The following is a 26858-nucleotide window of genomic DNA, read 5'->3' as shown; positions in this document are numbered from 1 at the left end:
TCTTGTATTTTTTTTATTCTTTATAAAACTCCAAAATTTGTTAGGATTATTTATGATACTGCTTTCTACGTATTGATAGTAAGATTTAGATATATCTCTTTTAGATTTATTGCGTAACAATTTAAACGTGTTTATATTTTTATATCATCGATTCTTCCATATTTTTTAAATTTGTTGTAATGAAAACTCTTAAGCTTTATATCCCTTATAATACTATTTGTGAACCAAGGTGGAAAATTTCTCCTAGGTATATTAGGATATTTTGGTACAAAACTGTCCAATTCCTTTAATATTAAATCATAAAAGACCTTAAACTGATGCTCCACAGAAACCGTAGCTTCCATAAATGACCAATCAGTCTTTGAAAAGGTATCATATAAATTAGGAAAATTAGCATTTTTAAAGTTAAATGCATTTTGTAGGTTAAAAAGTGTCTTACGCTTAAAATTCATAGAGTGGCAATATTTTAACGAAATATCAAGAGCAGATGGTGAGTATCTTCGGTTAACAACGGATCCAAAGATTTTTCCACTATGCAATTTTCATTATTGTTTATGACCAAATCAAGAATTCTGTTATTTGAATTTTGTATAGAGTTGCTTTGATTGCAATTAAGAAAAGTTATAAAGTTTTGCAGTATTAAAATATGCTTATCTTGAGAATTGTTACAGTTAACGTAATTATGTAGATTAAAATCACCCAATATGCAAATATTATTACCAAAAATGCAGTCAAGGGATGTTAGACACTCAAACAGATTTTCCAAAGTTTCAGGATATACTGGAGGAGGAAGATATACAGCAAAAACTAAAATTGACGAGAAATCTAATACAATCTTAACACCAACAATATCTATACCGGGCTCAAGATCAACACTTTGATTTACATCTATTTTAAAAGCATTAAACTTTTTATTAACGGCTATCAGACAGCCCCACCTCGTGATTTTCCCGTATTTAGAAAATCTCTATCGGCTCGAAAGACATTGTACACAGCCGCAACCACCTCACCATCAGATATTGACGAATCGAGCCATGTCTCAGTAAGCGCCATTAGATCATACCAACACGCAGAGGTGCTATTTAATAAATCTGCAGTCTTTGTTCTCAAACCACGTACGTTCTGATAATAGACCAAAAAGCGCTTACTAAGTCCGGTACTCGGTGCAGTATAATAATTTTGGTTGCTCGCAGTAGGCGCCATCAATACGGGCGGGGTCAATGCAGGAGCATAGTTCAAAATCGGATGGGCAGGTACAGAAGCAGCACCTTGACCTATGAAATTATCGATTAATTGCTATTGGCCGAGAATATTTGCCTGTAGTTTTGCACACGCATTCTTGAAAACCGAACAGACTGATATATCCTAAGCAGCATGATCCGATTTGCTTTGATTAACACAATTAGAACATTTAATGTGGAAGATTTGCATTCTTTTACTGAGTGATTTTCACTACATCTGGGACAAATTTCAGTTTTAATGCAATTTTTTTTAAAATGGTTAAATTCATTACAGTTAAAGCAGCGATTTACTTCAACACCATCAAATACAGAGCACGCATCATATCCCAAAAAAACAGTGCCCACCTTTATGATCCTATCATATGTCGCTCTATCTAATTGAAGAACAGCCTGAAATATCTTGTCGCTTTTTTTGTCGTACATATTTTAAAAACATTACATATGGATTCAGAAAAAAATACATCTTTATTTATTTGTTTCATTAAATTAAGAAATTCGTCATTATTATAATTTTCCCTAAAACCTTCTATACGAACCCTAGGACTAATTCCGTGAAGCTCCTTAATTTCATAGGAATCAGCTAACTTTTCTTGAGCCATCTCTCTAAACTTTTTGTTTTCTTCCTTACTTTTACAGCCTACGACAATGGAACCATTTTTAACCGCTTTTACTTTGGTTAACTGTAAATTCAATTCCGATGGGTTAATTCGATGGGTTATATCTTCCTTGGTCTTTTCAGTGGTCTGGGCTTGGTTCTTTGGCACTACCAAGACAGCAGGTTGAGTGTTATTTTTTGCTATACTTGAATAGCTCACCGGTGCAGTAGTCGCCGACTTGACACTTAAGATCTTCTCAGAGATTACAGTAACTAAATCAGATTTTAGGGATTCAAAAGCAGCAGTGATGATTGTACATGCTCATTTACGAGAAGTTTTAAACGTGATTGGTCAATGGAAATACATTTTGAAACACATTCATCACACTTCCAGGATAAACCTCTTACTTCAGAAATCAAATTGGCAACATCGACGGACTTGTGAACGCAGTTGATATGCGTTTTTACATTCACTACATGGCAGTTTTTTTCGTGATGGTATGGATTCCTCACAAAAAACATATAGACATATTTGGTCTATTGTTTGCACTTAAATCACTCTTTTAACACATTTACTGTTCACTAATTAAGTAACAACATATGGCGTTGGATTGGCAGTCTTACAAAGCACTACTAGTGAAAATTTCTTATTTCTGCTATTAATCTTAACACACTAAAACTGTGAGCAATTACGGAGCGAAACGACAATGCTGCCGGTTGATACGATGCATAAAGCTAAATGAATTTTTGGTGATAGTCCTCATGATCTGCCAAACATTCTCTTACGGTACGTACGAGTATTCGTGGCCTTGTTTATATTATTTATTACAAGCTTCTTGTAGCTGGTTTTTTATCCAGGGTCACCCCTAGATATTTGACCTCATCTTCGAGTCGCAGGTATTCGCCAAAGAACAGTAGTCTCTTATGGGCTCTAGTTTCCTCCTTTTTGTGAAGGCAAGGGTGGTTTTTGCGGCGTTTATTGTATTGGCCATCGTTATCTGATATTCCCTGTATAAAAAGTTTTTATGAAAAAGAATGCGCAACTATAAAAACCAATCGACGTGTTCGAGCGTTTTTTCCAACACGCTACCGTCTATTTATTAGCTAATTTATTCCATTTGGCTGACACATACTGTATAATAAAAAAAAACATCTGTATATTGTTGTTATTAACAAAGAAAAATTGTTCTAAACAAAGCTACCTTAAATTACTACCACTACACCCCATACACACTTGAGTTCCAAAACAAATATCAGAAAAAAATACATAAAAAGTAAATTATACTCTATTTCAGAAGTGTGTAGAGCAATAAAACCTCATGATGTATGCAAAAGTGGTACCTGGTGATCCACCAATATTTTATGCCACTACCTTAGTTGGGTATTAGTTTCAATGTAAAATTCTTTCTTTTCGTTGATTGCAGGTAGTGCCACCCGGTTTTGGGTCAATTTATGAGTTTTGCCCATTGTTACCCACTGATAAACATTGAAAACGGTTCGCCAAAGGCGTGCAACTGGGACTTGTTTTTTACCTTATAATTAATGTACTTAATTGCTATTTTATTTTAGAAAGTTACTTTTGTTTAAATGGAATAATATATTTTTTTCACAAATTTATTGAACATAATAAGTAGAGTAAAACAGTTGAAAATGTCACTTTTGGATCTGGCACTTTTTGAACAGTGTATAACAATTTTAAATTATAATAGATTGTAGTCTTCTTCGTCATCTGACGAACTGTCATCACCTCTTGACATTATAATTAAAGGATCGACTGTCTGATCGATGAGGTTGTCAAGATCCCACATTTTGTCCTCTTGCTTAATTACATGCTGGACTGCTTTTCGCCAATTCTCTGGTGTCGCTTCCGTAATGGCTTGATCAAACAGTTATAAATTCTATAATTATCTCCTCAAGTATAAGACAGCAAAGAATTCACCTTACAAACAAATCAAATAAAATTCAAATACTGTAAACTTACACTTAGGGAAAATTAGAATGTGTCGACGTAGTATTCATCCAGTGAATAGTAACATTTTTTGGTCAAAAGTATTTTCAATTTACGTTTAAAAGTGTCAATACATTTTGCCTCCCTGATTCCATCTGGTAAACGATTGAAAATTTTGATTCCCTCGTAGAAAATAGATTTTTTATTTAATGTGGAGGAGGGGATTGGAAGATTTAGATCGTTCACTTGACGCGTTAAGTATCTTGGATTTGGGGTTATAAATTTAAAGCGATTTGCAAAGAGTAAGCAGGCCACTTCCTGAATGTAGAGGGAGAAGACAGTGTGTATGCCCAGCCTAGCAAATAATGGGCGACAGGAATCTCTTGGTTTAGCCCCACAGATGCAACGTACAGCACGCTTCTGTACAACAAGCAGCATTTGTAGAAGGTAGGCAGCTGCATTACCCCAGAAGCAAATGGCATACCTAAGGTGGGATTCAATTAATGAAAAATATACAGATCTTCCAAACTCCATGCCAAGCTCCAGGGTAGCCGCTCTGACTGCAAAACAACCTGCAGACACCTTTTTGCAAGTACCGAGGTAATGCTCTTCAAATCTGAGTTCTCTGTCAATGAATATACCCAAGAATGTTGTATTATCAAACTGCTGAACTACTGAATTAGAAAAAGGCACATGGTCTAGAGCACACTTAAAACACAATAATTTGGTTTTTTGAGGATTTAGTGATAGCAAGTTTGATTCAAACCAGAGATTTACTGCCTGAAGATCAGTTGCTAATGTAGTTCGCAGAATATCTGTGTCTGGGCTCTGCCAAAGAAGTGTGGTATCATCGGCAAATAGAGTAAATTTCCCCCGTACATTACGATTGGTAAGATCATTTATGTATAGGAGAAAAAGTATAGGCCCCAAAACTGAACCCTGAGGAACTCCCAAGGTGATAGGATGGTAATCAGAGTACTTAGATCCTACAAGCACTCGTTGTTGCCGATCTTGCAGATAGGAATCAAACCAAGAAGATGAAACTCCCCGAAAACCATAATGATAAAGCTTCCGCAGTAGAATCCTGTGGCAGACACAATCGAAAGCCTTCGACAAATCACAAAAAACTGCCGCCGAAACTCCACCAGCATTTATCTGGGAGTAAAGCTCATGAAAAAAATTAAACATGGCATCATTGGTACTGGTATTTTCACGGAAGCCAAATTGAAGTCTGGTGAGGATGTTTTTGGACTTTAAAGGACATTATTCGATTTTTAACCAGTTTTTCGATTACCTTTGATAGCGTAGACAAGAGAGAGATGGGACGAAAGTTGGAAGGATTATCAAGAGCTTCACCCTTGTGAATTGGGATAACTTTAGCTGATTTTAGGCAAGATGGAAATATCCCCTTGCTCCAAGAAAGGTTAATTACGTCAACTAGTGCCTTTAGCGCCGTTTTTGGAAGGTGGAGAAAAATCTTAGCTGAAAGGTTGTCTTCTCCAGTTGAATTTTTATTTTTTTCAGTATACAGAATATCCTTGAATTCGTTTAGGCTTGTAGGTATAAAGAAGAAGGAATTTGGAACATGAATGGCTGGCGTAAAGGAAAGAGGATCCACAGAAGGGTTAAAATTTTGCTGAAGTTGTAGGGCAATATTAGAAAAAAAATTGTTAAAATCATTGGGTGAGACTTCAGGGCATTGTCTTGACTGCTTACCACAATTGTGACGAACATCATTAATAATTTTCCAACTCTCCTTATATTTGTTAGATGAACCACTTACACAAACGGTTGGAGTAGTAAGTTTTCTCAGAGATTCTTATCAGACGACGATACAAGGCTCGGTAAGAATTGAAATAGTTATGAAAAACTGGAGAGTCAGTGAACTTTCTTATTGTGTGAAGAGATCTCAGATTTCTTGAAAATACTTTCAAACCCCTCGTGAACCAAGATTTTATAGGTTTGGATTTCGGTTTGATTTTAATCATTGGGAAGCATCAAAGAGCTTAACAATTTTTGTGTGAAAGGAAGATAAATCGAAAATAGAATTCTAGGACTCAAGAGCTGAAAGTTGACGAAACTTATTAAAGTTATTAATACCAAAAAAAAAAAAATATATTCACATACTTATCAATACTTAACCTAGCATCTATACAGAGTGCCTCCAATTAAATCGGCACTGTTTATATTTAAGATACAGGGTCGGGGAAATTAGCAAACTAGCAGGGTTTTTTTGTTGATCAAAATGGTGAAAACATAAAAAACATTGAACATCGCTTTTTCGTGAAAATCTGAAACATTTACTTCTGTTTAATGGAATCCCCTGTATATTTTTACATAAATCAAAAGATGATTATTTTACAATACAATAATAATGATTTACAATAATAGTCTAAACCTAAAAATAACAAAGTTATAGTTTTACATTATTAATAATTTTACACAATTTAGGCAAGTCGGCTTTGAAACATAAAACTAACATCAAGTAAACCTACTTAATTTACTTACAATAAATGAGCAAAAACATCGCCATCTTATTCAATACATTTCGGAGCACACTTAAGCATGCGTCTTGTAGCTTTTAAGATTGATATTCTATCTATTGATCCAATTATTTGCCTAATATATGTTTGCAGTTCATCAGCGGTTCTGTATTCTTTTATACACTTCATTCTTTTTGCACTCCATATATTTTTTTTACAAAATAATGAAATTTAAAGCACCACCATATCTCTATAATAAGCTCAGATATCGTAATGACGTTCACAATATAAATATTCGACATGACCTTTTGCTGATACTTTTACATAAGAAAGATATTTTTAAAAAGTCATTTTCTTACAATATTGTGTCCAAAATTAATAAATACAAAATTTGGGATTTTTCTAAATCTATATCGGCTTTAAAAAAATCAATAAAAATGGTTAGTGCATAGAAAAATAATTGATGTTATTTTCTGTTAATACTGACATCTCTTGGTTCTGCTCTTTTTTGTGTCAGCATTCCGTGTTTATATCTGGCGCGCGTTTGGAAACATAAATTTTTACATGTATATTTCTTTCTACTGTAAGAGTCTACAACAGAAATATAGTCAATATACCTGTCCCCCTCGTTCCTCCTCTCCTGCCTCCTATTAGTAAATAATAAGTAAGCTAGGATAATTTAGATTTTTTTTCTTTTCGATTAGTTATGGATGTATGCATCCTATTCGTACAATTTATAATGCGGTTCGCGATTTTTTTTCAAAATGATAAGTGTAATATCCAAGGTCCTAGCAGCTCCTTCTGAGGGTAGCTGAAACATTACCTTTATCTCCTCTTTACAGTTACATGCTGAATTAATACACACTGATGGAGAATTTTTTCTTTGTATTATAAACTTATCTATATGTAATATCTTATGAGGAATATAAACTGTCAATTATTATTAATATTATTATGATGTAACCCCAAAAATAAAAGTCTAGAGGGGTTAGGTCTAATGACCTAGATGGCCAACGAAATGGAGCCGCGTGTTGCAGTCTATTTATCGTTAAACAGTCTTTTAAGAAATATTTTTACATTATTTATTTGATGGGATGGTGCTCCATCCTGTTGAAAATAGATTTGTTGCAAGTTAACGTTGTCCATATAATCTTCCAGCGGTCCAGATATTATGAGTTCGTTATCGCCAGGCGATAATCTTTGTACTGGTCGCTACTTATAAGTAGCTTATCAAAGATTTCGAAAACGGTCTACTTTTTGGAGATCAAAGAAGTATAACTTTTTTGACTAGAATTAAGTGCTGTTTTATTATTTTCACTCGCATATGAGTGCAGAGAGGTCAAAAAAGTTATGACCTTTTTAATCAATCAATGTTGTTGTATGTGACGCCATCTAGTGGCAATGGCAAAATATATATCATATTCGTATTTCTCATCCCAAATAATAAGAGTACGCCAAATTTTAGGTTAATCTGTCCAGTGGATTCCAAAATATTTCAATAAATGTTGGTAAAAAATTAGTTTTAACACCCTGTAGAACGAAAATCAATAACATTTTGCTAAGCGATATTGAGCTCAAACAATTTATTTTCATGTCAGGTATCCTACATTAACCTATGTCCAATTAATTACCGGACACCCTGTATATCTGAAAGAGTAGATACTTTTGAAAGAGCTTCTAATGGTAGGCTCAAAAAAATATTTATTGATATTACGTCCCATTTGGCGGATTTTTGTTTTTAATGTAGTTTAGTGTTATTAAAATGCATAAGCTGTAACAGCAGTAAAAAAAGAAGTTGCACTAACTTACACTTTGTTCTCCCATAAAAGACAGATCAGTTGGATTAGATGGAATATTTAATGTAAGTTGGGCAATAGAGCAATAGTAAGAATTTAAGTATCACCTTCAGGTTAAGAATGATGTTTCATTCTTATTTCTCCTCATAAAAAAATTACTATTTCCAATGCCTCCCTTTGCTTGTTATTTGCTTGAGCCAATTTATTTTGTAATAATTGCTCTTAGCAACTTTTAGAAGCCTACGATATATACTGCGGTATTTATTGAAATAATTTAGGATAACACTGACATTTCTGAAGTATTTTCATATAGTGTGAAGACATAGCATATTCTTAGCAGATTCCTTAATACTTTCAGTAATCCATGGCTTACTGAAACTCTTACTCTCCTTTTTTAGGTTTCAAATTAAAAATCGAAAATGTATTATTAAAAATATTTTCCTGGGATAACTTCCTTTTTTTCTATTAGTTCAACCTTGAGTACCTAAATAGTTTTCATGCTGAGCTCTATCCAATTCAAACTCTATTAGGTTAGTACAATTATTAGTCTAATATGATTTCTTGCATTCAGATGAACAGTAAATTTTCTGTTGGCTTAATTTTCTTTGGTGCTTAAAATCTCTTTCCAGACAACTAGGATCGAATATGTTTGTGCAAGCTATAATAAATATACCGGGTGATGCGTCGCCGAGCGGAACATAGGAAATCCCATGTAAATTTTAAGGGGGTCAATTATTGGCTTCCCTATACATTTTACAGAAAAAATGTAAGATAACTTTTTGAAAAGACCAATCTGGCAAACTCTCGTGCAAAGTTTCTAAAAATTGTAATAAGCGAATCTTGAATTATTCAATTAAATGTAATTGCAAAATTACCAAATTTTCGGTTCAGGTAAAACCAGACACCAGCCACCAGCAAACAATTTGTTATAAGGCTTTGTCAAATCTGACGTACAGCCAAATACAAGAAATGTTTTTTTTTTCGTTTTATCAATCTCACAAACGTACATTCAAAGTAAGACAATATAACGATGAAGTTATATTAAATATTTATATCTATTTTTTCGTCGATTGAATAATCCATACTTGTTTTCAAATATCGACTGTCACTGATTTATTGACACTTTTCCTCACGTCAGTTACAATATTCATTTTACTGGTGCCCGTTTGGTTTTACCTGAACGGAAAATTTGCTAATTTTGCAATTACATTTAATTGAATAATTCAAGATTCGCTTATTAAAATTTTTCGAAACTTTGCACAAGGGTTTGCCAGATTGTTCTCTTAAAAAAGTTATCTTACAGGGGTTGGGGAGGTTGTCTGGGCTCTAATCCGCGTAAGGCTGAACGGTCCCTAGCACACCTCTTAGGTAGTTTGTTGGACCTGCACGGAGACCTTTTTGTTTTTCTCCTTGGCTAGCACCTCCAGGCTAACACCTCACACTCCAGCATACACCCTGATCGGGAGTATGCAAGCCTAGCCTGCATCCTACACGCGTTAAGCCTGTTGAAACTAAATCCTGTAGATCTAGACTGGACGTCGATAAACTCCCCAGCAATAACACTTGGGATTGTTGGACTAGAGTCACACCTTTCTTCCGCTATTCTTAGGTGTGCCTCTGCTTTCTCTTCTTTCTGCTTACTATCTGCCGCTCTCGGCCTGCTGTTCTTCTTTCTTAGTGTTGGTTTTTTCCTGCGTGTCTTCTTCTCTTCTTTAGCCCAATCCAAGGTGTGTAGGGAACGTGCCGAGGGAAGAATGGCCGTGGGGCAATCGTACCGACCTATCAGCCTTACCAGCTTTATGCTGAAGGCGATGGAGAGGCTGATTGATCGATATCATAAGGAAAGCATCCTGGTCAACAAACCATTGCATGTGCACCAATACGCCTATCAGGCGGGCAAATCCACGGGCCTGGCCCTACACCACCTCGTTAGGAAGGTGGAGGGTGCTCTGGGTAGTGGCAAGGCCTGTCTGGGTGCGTTTCTAGACATTGAAGGGGCGTTTGACAACACCCCTTTTGCATTAATCTGCCAAGCACTCGAGAGCCGCGGCTCGGAACCCTGTTTGGTTAGCTGGATAGAGGCCATGCTCTCGAAACGTCATGTATCTGCCCAGCTCAACAACGAGATTGTCGAAACGTTGGCGGCTAGGGGCTGCCCGCAGGGAGGAGTATTGTCCCCTACCTTGTGGTGCCTTGTGGTCGACAGCCTGATAAATCTTTTAAACAATGCTGGCCTATACACACAGGCCTACGCTGATGATCTGGTAATCCTTTGCCCAGGGAAAGACGCCGTCTCAATGCAGGGCCCTATGATGATAGCCCTGCGTATGGTGGACATATGGTGCCTCTCGGGGGGTCTCAGGATTAACCCCAAAAAATCAGAGCTCCTACTATTCACGAGGAGACGTAACTTTGGCACGCCCCATGTTATATCTCTAGGTGGCGTGCAGCTGCATTACTCCAGGACAGTTCGATTTCTGGGAATCAAGTTGGATCCCAAACTCTCCTGGCACGATCATGCAGACACCAGAATAAAGAAGGCCACCTGCGCGCTATGGGCCTGCAGGTGGGCTTTCGGCAATACCTAGGGTCTGTCTCCTAACATCCTCCACTGGATCTACTCGCGCATTGTGAGACCTCTTCTCACATACGGGGCTATCGTTTGGTGGCCATGTACGGAGAAAGCGAAAATTCGTGCTCAACTGGACAGAGTCCAACGTCTTGCATGTCTCAGCATAACGGGTTCCATGCGGACGGCGCCAACTAGAGCGCTTGAGACTCTGCTGAGCCTTCCGCCTCTGGACCTCGTTGTGCAATTCGAAGCAATGAGGACTGCGTACAGGCTATACGTCCTCGGCGAACTACGTGCTGGCGAGACCGGTCACGCAAAAATTTGGTCACGGGCCATACAGGAATGTCCTCTCCTTCTGACGGGCAGTGACTGCATGGCTCCAGTGACTGTGGATTGCGAGGGATTCGTGACGCACGTTGCAGGCGAGAGGAGTGACAGCATTCCAACAGACCTGCATTGCTAAATAGGGGGACCATCTGGTACACAGATGGCTCCAGAATGAATAACAGAGCTGGATCAGGGCTTATTGGTGGGATCCCACATACCAGTAGGGCATAGTCGCTGGGGGTGCACACCACTGTCTTCCAGGCCGAAGTATTCTCTGTATTAAAATGCGGACAGAAAATCCTAAGCTGCGGACACCGCAATACAGTCGTATCAATATGCTCGGACAGCAGAGTTGCCATTAAGGCTATTACGATCGCAAAGGTAAGCTCCAAGCTTGTACTAGAGTGCATAAAAGTCCTGAAAAAACTGATACAGGTTGGATGCAGGGTCCAGCTCGTCTGGATACCTGGCCACGCAGGCCATGCAGGTAATGAGAAAGCGGACTCTCTTGCCAGACTGGGATCTGCGAATGTGCCGATGGGGCCGGAACCCATAGTTGGAATCGCCAAATGCGTTGCGGTCGCGTCAATGAAGGGTCTGCTGGACAAGTGGACCCACCGAAGATGGACTGAGTCCCCTGGTATGAGCCAGGCCAAAGCGCACATAGGTGAGCCCTCTGTCTGTCTCACCAAAAATCTACTACGCCTAAAAGGACGCGAAATTCGGCTAGTGACAGGTTCTTTTAAACGGTCACTGGCACTTAAGAAGCCATCTCCATACTATCGGTATTGCGGACAACCCGGAATGCCGATGGTGCTGTGAGGAGGATGAAACCGTTGACCATGTAGTCGGGGAGTGCCCAGCACTCACGCGCGCTAGGTTCAAATACTTGGGTAACACTTTCAGTGTACCGAGCGACTTTAAGTCCTTCAGACCAGAGAGCCTTATCGGTTTCTCTAAGGCCGTTGGGCTCAGGAGACCTATATGCACAACTGCCTTGGCAGCCCACTGTTTCGTCAATTCAAGTTATCTTACATTTTTTCTATAAAATGTACAGGGAAGCCAATAATTGACCCCCTTAAAATTTACATGGGTTTTCCTATGTTCCGCTCGGTGACGCACCACCCGGTATAATATAACAGCAATAATAAACATATACTTTGTTATTTTTTTTTTCAACAGCAACTAAATTAAATTTTAGTGCTCATTTTAATAAAATAGAATATCTCTTTCCTGAGAATAAAATAATGAATTAAAACCAGAAAATAGTTCTTCCGTTCATCAGTCCTTGTATAAACATTCTTAATATCGGAATTTCATGTTTATGTATTTGTGTTATTAATAAAATGCACATTCCAACAATCCTGAATCGTTTAATATAAATCCCAGAAGAGGCAATTTTTCATTTCATATTTGTCTTCATCTCACTCACATGCCATCCAATAATAAATCTTTGCCTGGTTAAGTTAATAGAATAATAAATTCTGCACAAAATGATACGTGATACACAATTAAGAAGTTAAATGAAACTGTAAAAACTATAAGGGTGTTAGAGAACACAAATAATAGGTATGTGTGAATGTCGGACTGTCATGGAATATTAAATGAGCGACAATTATTAATAGTTTTTGATCAACAAATTAGATAGTTCTTTAGAATACTGTTGACAATTTTGTTCTATTTTGACTTGGCATTTATTGCGTTTACATATCACTGATTTCCCAGAAGTATCTTACGTAATAATAATAAGTGGCAAAAAATAATTCACTGACCTGTCTTGAGCAGTGTCGCGACACAACTCAATACTCTTGCGATGTGTACGAGCTTCAAGGCGTGTCTGGGCCACCTTCATCGGCGCACTTTTATCGATAATAGCTTTCTTCAACAGTTCAATGTTCTTTTCTAAATCAAATAGCTCTTGTTGACACTAAAATGATAAAAATTATATATTGCCCAGGATCTTTTAATATATCTGTTTTACCTTATGCAGATGATTTTGTAATTTACTCTTGGTTTCCAGTGATTCTGCCGCTCTGCGAGCTAAAGCGTTATTAGTGTTGCTCCAAGCATCCCATACCTGAAAAATTGTGTTTAAAAATCCATTATTCCTTTAGCAGGATATAAAAATCTACCTCTTGAGAGCAAGTATTTATTAAATTGTCGATATCAGAACGCATCTGCGCCGAATGTCCTCTCTCCGATTGAGATTTCTGAACGATACGATTGCTGTGTTCGGCCCAGGTTTGTGTGGTGCTTACACTTAAACAATTATAACCATTTTAACATAATAATATACATTATAAGACCGTTGATTGAATATTTAGGAAGATACGCAATTTTGTGTTTTAAAATGTACCCGATCGATTACCGTACAGTTTCGTTTACCGAGTGGTGCTGCCGCCAAGCGATAAATCTAGAAACGATTCGTTTAAGCTGCTTGGACTTGGCTTCTTTGCGTGAGGTTTTTAACGACGCTGGAATATCCGATTATAAGCGCGGCCGTGTTGGTTATTCATTTAAGGTTTAGTTATTCATTAATTCATTCAATAATTCAAAATTTATTAAATTCACAAGGGTGGTTACTACGCTGCTAACTATAATAATAATAATAATAATAATAAAAATAATATTCTTTATTTAGCACTTGGCTAATACATTCAATTTGCTAAATTTAGTAGTATAAAAAATAAGTAAAACCTATAGTAATACATAAACTGTACATCACATAACGCTATTTCTAAATAAATGTTTTTTAACATTCTTATTAAATAACCTTAAATTACTTGCGTTCTTGATTTCTAATGGAAGAGAGTTAAAAGCTTGCAACCCTTCAAAAAACAATGATTTTTGCAATAAAGTTGATCTAACTCTTGATATATGATAATCATTTCTTGACCTTATATTATATTGTTGAAAGTTGGATCTTTTCTCTAAAAAATGTTGCAGATATGATGGCATAAATCCATGCTCTATTTTATAAATTAAAATTAAATTTGCCTTAAGAATATTTTGCTTCACAGGAAGCCATTTTAATATTTGAAGCATCTGATTGATAGGTGTATATTTATTACCGTTAAGAATAATTCGCATTACTTTATTTTGTTGAAGTTGTAACTGATTTATATATTCCTGAGAGCATGATATAAGTAACGAGGAACAGTAATTAAAGTGCGGCAAAATAATTGTATAAGTTTTCAAATTCAAGCGTCATTTTTTGTTATCATAAAATTATCAGTTAAAAGTTCATTGTACTATCGAAAGAAAAAATGCCCACCTCACAGATTTACCTCGTAGAGATGATCATAAGCCAGATCGAAATGGAGAAGAAGTATCAAATAACGAACATCGACAATTTGATCGTCAATTTTAAGTTCGCCAATCTGATCAATTTCGATATCGGTACCACGTACTTCTCGTCACCCGTGATCCAGGAGGACTCAGAAAAATGTAAGATTCACATGAATTACGGCAAAACATTCCTATTTATTACTATTTTTTTTTTATTATTTTACTACGTTTTTATTAATTTTTTTTTTAAATATACAACACAGTTTACGTGGTCAAGTGATGAGAAAAGGTACCTCAGGTATAGGTATACCTATAGGTACCTAAAGGTATTCACGTTCAGGCGGCCGGCAGTCCTTGGACAGTCCGGCCTGCCTGTCCGGCTATTGTCGTCGCTCTCTACATACTGTAACGAAGTTACTAAATTTTCTGTAATTTTCTTATTTATCTATAGAATTACTCGGTTCTTTTTCCAACTGAAATTAATAATTTTCAAGATTCATATTAACTACTAAGATTTGCCGAGTAAAGTTAGGAAAGTTTCTATTTTGTTAATAACCGCGCGACCGCGTTAATTATTAATTTATCACCGCGTTAATACCTCAGTACCGTTCGTGTCCGTACCACCACTACTGTTACCGCGTTTACTAAGTACCGCGCATGTCCATGCTCTATATAACGCGATGCACTGACCGGCAGCGGGCAGTCCGTTGAGTCCGCTGAGTCCGAGAGTAGCAGTCCGACCGAGAAGACCGACCGCAGCAACCGACCGAGGTAAGCCCCACAGTACCGTACATCGCTCCGCCGCCGCCAGCTCCGTCATTCCGCCGCTGTTGTCAGCATGTAAGTATAATAGGTAAGAAGGTAGGCAAATTCCCTTTTCCTATTCCTAGTGTCTACAGGATACACGGGGTTGCGTGCCGGACCGTTACGGGGTAACACTGTGTATTCCTTAAAAAAGTGCTAGGGGGCTACGTGTCGGACCGTTACGAGGTAGCACCCTGCATTGGACATTATCCCATTATTCCTAGCGTCCGCAGGATACACGGGGTTGCGTGCCGGACCGTTACGGGGTAACACTGTGTATTCCTTAAAAAGTGCTAGGGGGCTACGTGTCGGACCGTTACGAGGTATCACCCTGCATTGGATATTATCCCATTATTCCCAACCTGACAGCCTTGCCATCTTCTACCTACATAATTAAGACCACGTCTACCGACATTTTAAACAGAATTGGCCAAGGTTACGAGCGACCGCATTTATTTTCCATACTAGACCGCTTAATTATCCTGTGGGTGACTTACCGCTTACCATTCCGATTAATACCGACCGTTTCATGCTTTATTTTCCCTGGGCTGTATCTGATCCGTTTATTCACTGCCATAAATTACCGCATCGCTTTTACATTTTGCTTACCGACATGGGTTCTCTTCATTGCACTCCTCCTCTTCCCGCACCGTACCGTATTGAATTTGGCCGTATGTAAGGCTTATTGAGAAGTGTTAGCAAAGAGATGATATGTTAGGTTTGGGGATGAATAAATGTGATTTTGTTATAATGTTGCCTATTGTTTTACTCACACAGAAGACCTGGATTACTTTCTCCACTGTCTAAAGGCTACCCGATAGGCCGTGGTCCCTCATCCACATTAAACTTGAGGGTGGCGCCCGAGATAATGGTTGGATAACCAACTACAAACTTTATAAATAACCCAGAAGATCGAGAGGGGATAGAAAAAATTAGTAAGCGCCAGTAAACACTATTACAAAACTGGCGCCCGAGCAGGGACCTTTTCTTTTTTTTCGAATACCGAAATGTAACCTGCTTTTCATCCCTACCCAAACTAACATTGTCAGATCTTAATAGATACCGTTTACCAAGTGTGCACAGTAATATTGCTAAAAAAAGCAGAAGATCCGTTACCATCTTCAGAGATTAGTCAAGTTGAGTTAACGCGCCTGGAGACTGGACCGTTTTTTCCGTCAACATGACCGTTTACATTGTTGAGGACCGTTTTTAACCCAGTTTGGCAGTTAACCTGAATGACCATTTCCGATCTAAGAGTACTGCGCATGTGCCGTAACAAAGTTTCAGACAGTCCGCCCCTGTAGTACCGTTTATGCACCGAAAGCATATGTTTAGAGTTGAAACTCCATATACAGGAAACATACTGTTTGGCTTACCGTCCTTAGTATCTGCGCAGTTCAAACTCATTATTTTCTGCAAAAGCAATAATTTGATGTAGCCAAATCCGATGGATCGCCGTACGCACCTTTCAATAAGTCAATGATGAAGAGGAGAACATGCGCAAGAACGAATACTCCCCACCCGATTATTTTCCAAATTTTATCCTGTTGAAGAGAGCAAAGTGGGGGAGTCGCCTACAGACCTCGACACCGTTTACATCGAGAAAAGTCGACTACAGACGTCGGCACCGTTCACATCGAGAAGAAGGTCGCCTACAGACCGTCGACACCGTTCACATCGAGAAGAGAGTCGACTACAGACCTCGACACCGTTCACATCGAGAAAGAGGAGTGGACTACAGACCTCGACACCGTTCACACCGGATTCAGACCGTCGAACCGTTCACATCGAGAGGAGTCGCCTATAGACCTCGACACCGTTCACACCGAAAGAAGAGTCGCCTATAGACCTCGACACCGTTCACACCGAAAGAAGAGTCGCCTATAGACCTCGACACCGTTCACACCGAAAGAAGAGTCGCCTATAGACCTCGACACCGTTCACACCGAAAGAAGGGTCTATTACCGACATCGGTACCGTTCGCATCAAAAGCAGGATACCGCCGGCTTTGAGACCGCACGCACTGGAAAGAAGTATACGACCGACCTCAAGACCATTCAGATAAGAGGGTGTCTACTATCGAACTTTCTACCGTCCGCCTGAAAGACATCCTGCTATCTCGACAGATTAACCGAAGGCAGTTTTTTTTTTTTTTTTTTTTTTTTTTTACCGAACGGAATCCGTTCTTTGACTACCTAGCGACAACATGGAACCTACTACGTCCCAGAACACGACTTCAGCGACTACCGTATCGACCGGGAACATGGCCACATCCGCAGCCGGCTCATCCGAATCTACCGACACACGCGTCAGCTGGATATGCCTCCTGAAGAAGGACGATTTAGTGAGTGAGCTAAGCAAGTTCGGGCTGGACACTTCTGGTACCGTAAACCTGCTAAGAAAACGATTGACTACTTTCATAAAATCTGGGAAAACTACTCCAGATCCGAACCATCAGGCTTTTATATTTCCGACCGTATATCCACAGACCTCCGTATTACCGCCACCGGTCACGGCAGCTACGACTGTTGGCCCCCTACCGTCCATAACGATACATCCGGCAAGTCCGTTATCAGGCCCGATGCAACCACTTAAGGTTCACAAATGGAATGTATACTTCGACGGTCACACCGACCCTGTCACTTTCATAGAGAGACTACAAGAAATATGTGTATCTCAAGGGATCTTGATTGACCGGTTGCTTCCACATATGCCAGAGTTATTTAAGAGTGAAGCTTCTCTATGGTACCGAAATAACCGCACGCGTTGGGGAACTTGGGACGAGTTCCTGCGAGACTTTCGAAGTTTCTACTTTCCCGTCAACTATGCCGCCGACCTGGAAATTGAAATTAGTCGCCGGTTGCAGCGCCATGAAGAACGAAGCCATCAATATATTACCGATCTGCAAACGCTGATTCGAAGACATGGAAATCTTACCGCGGACCAGGAAATTCAATGGCTGTACCGAAACTTGCTCCCAGAATATCGCCAGTTTATCAGAAAGACTGATCTTACTGACGTGGCCGGATTGTCGAGGCTTATCCGAGAAACCGAAGATTTGCTAGCGGAATTGCAAGCCGAATCCAGTGGCAGGAATCGAGCACCGTCCGGCGCAGTTGGGACCAGGATGAACACCTCGCTTTATATTCAGAGGTCTACAAGGAACAACGGGATCAATACTATGCCCAACCGCCATCCAAATTCCAACCGTCCGATAAACAACAATGACCAGCAGTGCTGGCGATGTAGGGAAGGCGGACATTTTAGAGTAGACTGCCGCGGACCTGCCCGGTTGTTTTGTTCCAGATGCGGAAAGACTGGAATAATGTCACGCCATTGCACTTGCTCCCGTCCATACTCGGGAAACTAGATCGGTGCTGTCCTAGAACGAGGTCATCACAGCGCCGCTATCGTAAAAGAACCTCGACTCAACCCACACAATCCCGATTACCTCCGCTAGACAATCCACCACCAATTTCAACCGACACTAGACCGCATATACGGATTTTTATAGACGACGCACCGTACCTGGCTTTGATAGATACTGGAGCCGCCCACTCGTTTATAGGAGACCGTGCTGTAGCAACTTGTCGCCTCAATAATTACCCAAAAATACTACCTATAGTTTCAACAGCGAAGGTTGCCAATGGAAAGATAGTTGCTGTTACCGAAGCATATAAGATTCCGATCATCGTTGGAGACCTGCCGTTGACTGAAACCTTCAGTTATTTTCCAAACCTGACTTCCGATATTGTCTTGGGAATGGACTTTCTAAACAGACATGATGTCAAATTACACCTCAGCACAGGCCAAACATATCTAGGAAACCGTTTGTTACCACCTTCAACCCCATGTAGCCCTATAGGCTCAGTGGATAGTGTTCAGCGCTTGAGCTTGACGTCTATGGAGCAGCAAGAGCTAGACCGATTCCTGGAAAATGAACTGAACAAATTCAAAACCATAAAGGGTACCACACCGTTAGTAGAACACGTCATTCGCCTACGGGATCCAGAACCGATAAAGCAAAGATATCGACCGCAGAACCCTAAGATGCAAGATATTATAAATACCGAAATTCGACAGATGCTAGAAGATGGAATCATTGAGCCTTCAGGTAGTCCATGGAGTTCACCGATCGTCATGGTGCGTAAAAAGGACGGCAAGTATCGTTTTTGTATTGACTTCCAAAAGGTCAACTCTGTTAGCCAAAAAGGTGCATACCCATTGCCTTTTATTAATTCGATTTTGGACAAACTACGTAGGGCTCGATATATATCCAGTATTGATCTGAAACAGGGTTACTGGCAAATCCCACTTTCCGAAAGTAGCAAACCAATAACCGCATTTACCGTGCCTGGGATGGGGCTGTACCAGTTCAAAGTAATGCCATTTGGGTTACATTCCGCACCGGCCACATTCCAGCGATTAATGGACAGAATTATAGGACCAGAACTGGACAACTTTTGCTTCGCATATCTTGATGATATCATCATCCTTGGAGAGACCTTTGAAGAGCAACTTAACAACTTAAAAGAAGTATTCCACCGACTAAGGAAAGCTAATTTGCGAATAAATCCAGATAAGTGTGAATTTGGAAAGAAATCGTTGCGATATTTAGGCCATCTGGTAACGTCCGAGGGGATTCGAACCGACCCGGAAAAAGTAGCCGCCATCAAGGAATTACCACCCCCTACCAATTTACGGAGCCTCCGACGATTTCTGGGAATAGCTTCCTGGTACCGACGCTTCGTACCGAATTTTTCACAGATAGCCAGCCCTCTTAACCGTCTACTCAAAAAGGGAAACCGTTGGGGCTGGACCGAAACCGAACAAACGGCGTTCAATGAATTAAAAACTCGCTTAACCGAAGCGCCTGTCTTGACATGTCCGGACTTCTCAAGGCCTTTTGTACTTCAAACCGACGCATCCGACCATGGGTTGGGAGCAGCCCTGATCCAGCACAGCTCCGATGGTGACCATGTTATTGCCTACGCCAGCCGCAGTCTTACTGCAGCCGAACAGAAGTACTCTGTTACAGAGAAGGAATGCCTGGCAATAGTATGGGGAGTTGAAAAATTGCGACCGTACCTAGAAGGATATCATTTTACCGTTGTGACCGATCATCAGAGTCTTAAATGGCTGCACTCCATGAAGAACCCGTCCGGCCGACTCGCTCGCTGGAGCGTATATCTCCAACAGTTTGATTTCGAGATCAAATACCGTAAGGGGGTACTGAATAAGGTTGCCGATGCCCTATCAAGGGACCCGCTTGAAGGTACCATAGATATCTCCGAACCTGAACCGCTGTTAAGTCTGGGTGACTTTAATCCCTGTTCCTGGTACAGAAAAAAAAAAGCTGCAGTAGAAAGTAATCCCGCAGCTTTTCCCGATTTTTGCATCAAAAATGGACAGTTATACCGACATTTTTGGGATCTTTCCGACTTAACCGAGAGCGAAATGGCAGATCCATGGAAGCTTTGCATGCCGCAAGAAACTCGTGAGGCGGTACTCAAGGAGAACCATGATTCTCCTGTGGCAGGACACCGTGGCATTGCCAAGACTACTTCCCGAATATGTAGGAAATATTATTGGCCGGGAATGATGCGAGACATCGCTCGTTATGTCAGGAGTTGTCAGTCATGTCAAAGGTACAAGCCATCGCAGCAGAAAACACCAGGACTGATGCAGCCATCGCGAAACGGACAACCGTGGGAGGTAGTCACGAGTGATTTAGTTGGACCGTTACCGAGATCTTCCAAAGGTAACAATTACCTGCTAGTATTTCAAGACCGTTTCACAAAATGGGTAGAGTGCCGACCGATCCGAAAAGCTACGTCCCGAGCTGTGGCCCAGGCCCTTTATGAGCAAATCGTCACGAAGTTTGGATGTCCAAAGACCGTACTAACCGATAATGGAACCCAATACACTGGTCGACCATTTAAGGAGCTCCTACAGGAAATGGGTATCACTCAACGTTTTGCCCCCGTCTACACCCCGCAGGCCAATCCAGTAGAGCGCACCAATAAAACGATCAAGACAATGATTGCTCAATATTGCAAAGAAGATCACCGAAAATGGGACGTACACTTACCAGAGTTAGTATTTGCCTTAAACAGCTCCCGACAAGATGCTACCGGATTTTCTCCAGCATTTTTAAATTTTGGCAGAGAGATTGATCCTCCCAATGCCTTATACCGACAGCCCAAAGAGGAGACCGCTGACACAGGGGAAACCGGCAATGTTAGCTATCACACAGACCGTTTACAGAAACTAAGGGAAACTTTTGAACTGGTGAGAATTAATCTGAGCCGAGCTTTTACCAGTCAGAGTTACCACTACAATCTACGACGCCGTGCTTGGCGTTGTCACATAGGGGACAAAGTAATGAAAAAAGAAAATCCGTTGTCTTCCGCCGTAAGAGGTTTTGCTGCCAAGTTAGCACCGAAATATTCCGGACCGTATACTGTAACTAAAATTATTTCTCCGGTAGTTTATGATTTAAAGAATGGCACCGGTAAAACCCTCCACCGGATTCATATTAAAGACCTTAAGCCCGCTTATGTATAACCGTCGACTTCGCTCTTATAACCGACCGAGGTACCGCCATCAAAGGGACACCCACCGACAACTTCAAGGGTTGGTCAAAAGCCGCCTTACCGCCTATGTGGATGTCCTGGACATTATTAATGACCGAGTATAAGACCGTTCATACCGTTTCTTGGGGTGAAAAACCCTTTGTAAATATGTTGGTGAGGATGCCAGCGTCAAGACCGGCTGAGGTACCACCAACCATCGTAGCATCATCGACCTTAAGAACAAACCGACCGACGACCAGACCTGAGGTGAGGTCTTCATGCCAGGAATAGACCACTGCTCAATTGGACTTTTCCGACCCGATCCACACCACCTTCCAATGGGCTACCGCTGAGGGAGTTAGTGTATAAGTTAGGTTAGGTAGCTAAGTTCCGTGATATTTTGTATCTGTATCTTTTTAAGTTTAGATTCAGAAAAAAAATGTAATTCCATTTTTTTTTACCGAAGAGAAGGGGGTGTGTAACGAAGTTACTAAATTTTCTGTAATTTTCTTATTTATCTATAGAATTACTCGGTTCTTTTTCCAACTGAAATTAATAATTTTCAAGATTCATATTAACTACTAAGATTTGCCGAATAAAGTTAGGAAAGTTTCTATTTTGTTAATAACCGCGCGACCGCGTTAATTATTAATTTATCACCGCGTTAATACCTCAGTACCGTTCGTGTCCGTACCACCACTACTGTTACCGCGTTTACTAAGTACCGCGCATGTCCATGCTCTATATAACGCGATGCACTGACCGGCAGCGGGCAGTCCGTTGAGTCCGCTGAGTCCGAGAGTAGCAGTCCGACCGAGAAGACCGACCGCAGCAACCGACCGAGGTAAGCCCCACAGTACCGTACATCGCTCCGCCGCCGCCAGCTCCGTCATTCCGCCGCTGTTGTCAGCATGTAAGTATAATAGGTAAGAAGGTAGGCAAATTCCCTTTTCCTATTCCTAGTGTCTACAGGATACACGGGGTTGCGTGCCGGACCGTTACGGGGTAACACTGTGTATTCCTTAAAAAAGTGCTAGGGGGCTACGTGTCGGACCGTTACGAGGTAGCACCCTGCATTGGACATTATCCCATTATTCCTAGCGTCCGCAGGATACACGGGGTTGCGTGCCGGACCGTTACGGGGTAACACTGTGTATTCCTTAAAAAGTGCTAGGGGGCTACGTGTCGGACCGTTACGAGGTAGCACTCTGCATTGGACATTATCTCCTTATTCCTAATATCCACAGGATACACGGGGTTGCGTGCCGGACCGTTACGGGGTAACACTGTGTATTCCTTAAAAAGTGCTAGGGGGCTACGTGTCGGACCGTTACGAGGTATCACCCTGCATTGGATATTATCCCATTATTCCCAACCTGACAGCCTTGCCATCTTCTACCTACATAATTAAGACCACGTCTACCGACATTTTAAACAGAGTTGGCCAAGGTTACGAGCGACCGCATTTATTTTCCATACTAGACCGCTTAATTATCCTGTGGGTGACTTACCGCTTACCATTCCGATTAATACCGACCGTTTCATGCTTTATTTTCCCTGGGCTGTATCTGATCCGTTTATTCACTGCCATAAATTACCGCATCGCTTTTACATTTTGCTTACGGACATGGGTTCTCTTCATTGCATTCCTCCTCTTCCCGCACCGTACCGTATTGAATTTGGCCGTATGTAAGGCTTATTGAGAAGTGTTAGCAAAGAGATGATATGTTAGGTTTGGGGATGAATAAATGTGATTTTGTTATAATGTTGCCTATTGTTTTACTCACACAGAAGACCTGGATTACTTTCTCCACTGTCTAAAGGCTACCCGATAGGCCGTGGTCCCTCATCCACATTAAACTTGAGGGTGGCGCCCGAGATAATGGTTGGATAACCAACTACAAACTTTATAAATAACCCAGAAGATCGAGAGGGGATAGAAAAAATTAGTAAGCGCCAGTAAACACTATTACAATACGTACAGTTTGTTGCTAGGGTTTCTGTCGACAGTTTTCTATCCGATGCGATATTTGCCGGACAGCGCTGAAGAAAGATTGTTAGTGACTCTAAGATATTTAGCAACAGGCCGCAGCATGGAAGATCTAAAATTTACTGCAATTATTTCGCCCTAAGCGTTGGGAAAAATTATTCTAGAGACGTGAGTTATACACCCTTCACCCTATATATATATTATATATTGATAACCATGCACTTTATTTTAGCTTTGTAATCACTTTTGCTTCGCCTTATATTTTAATTATTGTTTCATTCAAGTCATTCAGAGTTAGTAAGAGTTAAGATAAACTTCGCTTAAGCTTTTGTATTTTTATATTTTTATATACGTAAACTTACATGTTGGCTGTATGCCTAATAAATTGTTTTTTAAAAACAGAAAATTGAATACCCGGTTTTTAATTGGCGCAGTCGGTAGGATTTGCCAAGGATCAGTATAATCGCTATATTGATTTTTCGTTTCGTCGATTTATTGGCAATCGAATCGGTCGAGAGTGCTTTGAATGGACATCGATATACTCGCTTTAGACCAAAGTTAAGTGCGAGCGGTTTGACTAAGGACATCGCGACCTGTGTTTAAACTATTTTGCATAAATCGGAGATTGGTACCACATAGACCAGTTTCGCGAGGAGTTGGACCTTGGAATTGGAGAACATAGCCACCCTAGAGTCTTTCCCTTCCAGTATGGCAGTAACAGTCATCGCATTCATGTAAGTCAATTTTTGTTTAGTGCAACTTTTGTTTTTGCTAATGTCTATTAATGAATTAAGCATCGCACTTGAGAATTTATCGATTGAACCTTTAACTAGCTCTGATTCCGCTTCATCAAATCACGAAGTGTTAAATATTAATTTAGGTAATAGTAAAGAAGAAAACTTTTCAAATAAGTGAAATTTAAAAATTGATTTTTAAAGATTTAGAATACAAAGATTCAAATAAATCTTATTTAGAAAAAATGGCACAATTTAAGCCTGAATATTTAAATTGCGTGCCTAATTTCGATGGAAATCCATCAGAATTAAATAGATACCTAGCAATTTGCAAATTTATTATAGATACTTTTTATGACGCTAATAATGCCGCTAATTTTTAAAATATTTATATTTTAAATAGTTTAATAGGTAAGATTTCAGGAAATGCTAGACTTGTAGTTAATGTACAAAATGTCTCCACTTGGGATGATCTTAAAAATACCCTATATAGAAACTTCGCCGATCGTAGAGATGAAACTTGTTTAAATTGAGACTTAGTTATGCTTAGGCAAAATGGAAACGAATCTCCGCAAGGTTTCTATGATAGAGTGTTAGAGATTTTAAATTTGGTATGCAGCTACGTTGATTCCCATGAAATAGCTGAAAAAATGAAATAGCCCCTATAAAGCGCGAAATGTATAAAAAATTAGCTTTAACAACATTTATATCAGGTTTACGAGAACCTCTAGGCAACACAATACGTTGTATGCGGCCTGTCGATTTGGCCGAAGCGATTCAATTTGTTTTACAAGAAAGTAACACGAAATACTTTCAAAATAACCATAATAATTTTTCACAAATACAACATAAACAAAAATTTCAAAACCCACAGAAATTTAACCCTCAACATCGCAGAGATGTAAACCCTAACAAACATCACTATCAAAATAATAATTCTAATAATAAACCTTTTTCTACTGGCCCTGTAGATATAAGGCCAAACCCATTTTACAAACAACCACGTTTACCCTCAAACTCTGAAGTTTTTGGTAAGCAACAAAATGTATTTAAACCCAATCCAAATAGGCATTTACCTAAGTCTACACCTATGTCAATTTGTACTAACAATACAAATCGCCCTTCTACCTCGAATAATTTTAGAAACAATAGCTACCAAAACTATCAACAAAATAGACCCAAACCTATATCAGAAGAAGTGTATAACACACAACTTGACCCCACAGACAATGGGGATGTAACCCATTCATACAATAATGAAGAGTATTATGAAACTCAGTACGAAACTGAACCCCGAAATGAACACTACCAAACTTATAACGAATCAAATGACTATGACCCAAATTTTCAGGATGCCGATTCCGACAATCCCGAAACTTAGCCCCACCAGTTTTGTCATTTAATACTAACAGCGTAAGTGAATTACCATATATCACTTTCCCTGAACATAATATAAAAATACTTATTGATTCTGGATCGACCAAATCTTTTATAGATCCACAACTTGCTTTTCATTTTTACCCTGATTGTATCATAGACGACCCATTCATTGTGAGCACTGTTTTCCAAAAATCAGCTCATAAATTTAGTGCCCTTTTACCGGCATCAACAATTTTTAATTTACCGCAACAAGAAGGCTTGAAATTTTATTTATTTAAATTTCACAACACTTTTAACGGACTTTTAGGTCTAGACAATCTAAAATCTTTAGAAGCTAATCTAGATTTTAAACAAGGATATCTACTCACCCTATACTCAAAAATTAAACTTAAGTACCACCAAACGAAACAACAACTTAACTGTATAACAGTTAAACCTCGTTCTGAGCAAGTAATAAAAATAAAAACCACTATTAAAAATGGCGAAATTATCATTCCGCATCAAAAATTTCATAATTGTGAAATTCCAGAATGTCTTACTATCGCAAAAAACGGTTTAGCAATGACCACCATCTTAAACAATACTTGCAACCCTGTAACACTCGACTTTTCTCAACCAATCGATGTAGAGAAATTTGACAGAAAATTTATTGAAACCATAGACCTTAACAACTTTGATGAGACTCCTAAAACAAAGTTAGACCTCACTAAACTTAGAATCGATCAGCTGAATTCAAAAGAACGGAATTCAATTTTAACCCTATGTAAAGAATTCTCAGATATATTTTATCAAGAGAATACGCTCTTGACTTTCACCAGTAAAATCAAGCATAACATCAGAACAACAGATGAGATCCCCGTTTACACAAAAACGTACAGGTACCCATATATTCATAAAAAAGAAGTTCAATCCCAAATAAAAAAGATGTTAAATCAAAAAATAATTAGACCCTCAAATTCTCTTTGGTCTGCACCCATTTGGGTAGTACCGAAAAAACTAGACGCATCAAACACACAAAAATGGCGTGTAGTTGTCGATTTTAGGAAACTAAACGAGAAAACTATTGACGATAAATATCCCTTGCCCAATATATCCGATTTATTAGATAAATTAGGCAAATGTCAA

General features: G+C 39.5%; 1 protein-coding gene across 1 annotated transcript in view; it reads right to left on the bottom strand.

Moving 5' to 3' along the window:
* LOC126739955 (tektin-3-like) overlaps nt 1-26858 on the bottom strand; it is a 53316-nt gene that overhangs the window by 3427 nt on the left and 23031 nt on the right. Inside the window, exons 6-8 of the mRNA XM_050445791.1 lie at nt 13095-13221; nt 12944-13039; nt 12735-12889 (exon numbers count right to left, since the gene is read on the bottom strand). Coding sequence (XP_050301748.1) covers nt 12735-12889; nt 12944-13039; nt 13095-13221 — 378 coding nt within the window. The remainder of the gene's footprint in view (nt 1-12734; nt 12890-12943; nt 13040-13094; nt 13222-26858) is intronic.

The sequence above is a fragment of the Anthonomus grandis genome, chromosome 8, assembly GCF_022605725.1.
Source record: "Anthonomus grandis grandis chromosome 8, icAntGran1.3, whole genome shotgun sequence".
Lineage (NCBI taxonomy): Eukaryota > Metazoa > Arthropoda > Insecta > Coleoptera > Curculionidae > Anthonomus > Anthonomus grandis.
This window is presented reverse-complemented; position numbering and strand designations above follow the sequence as displayed.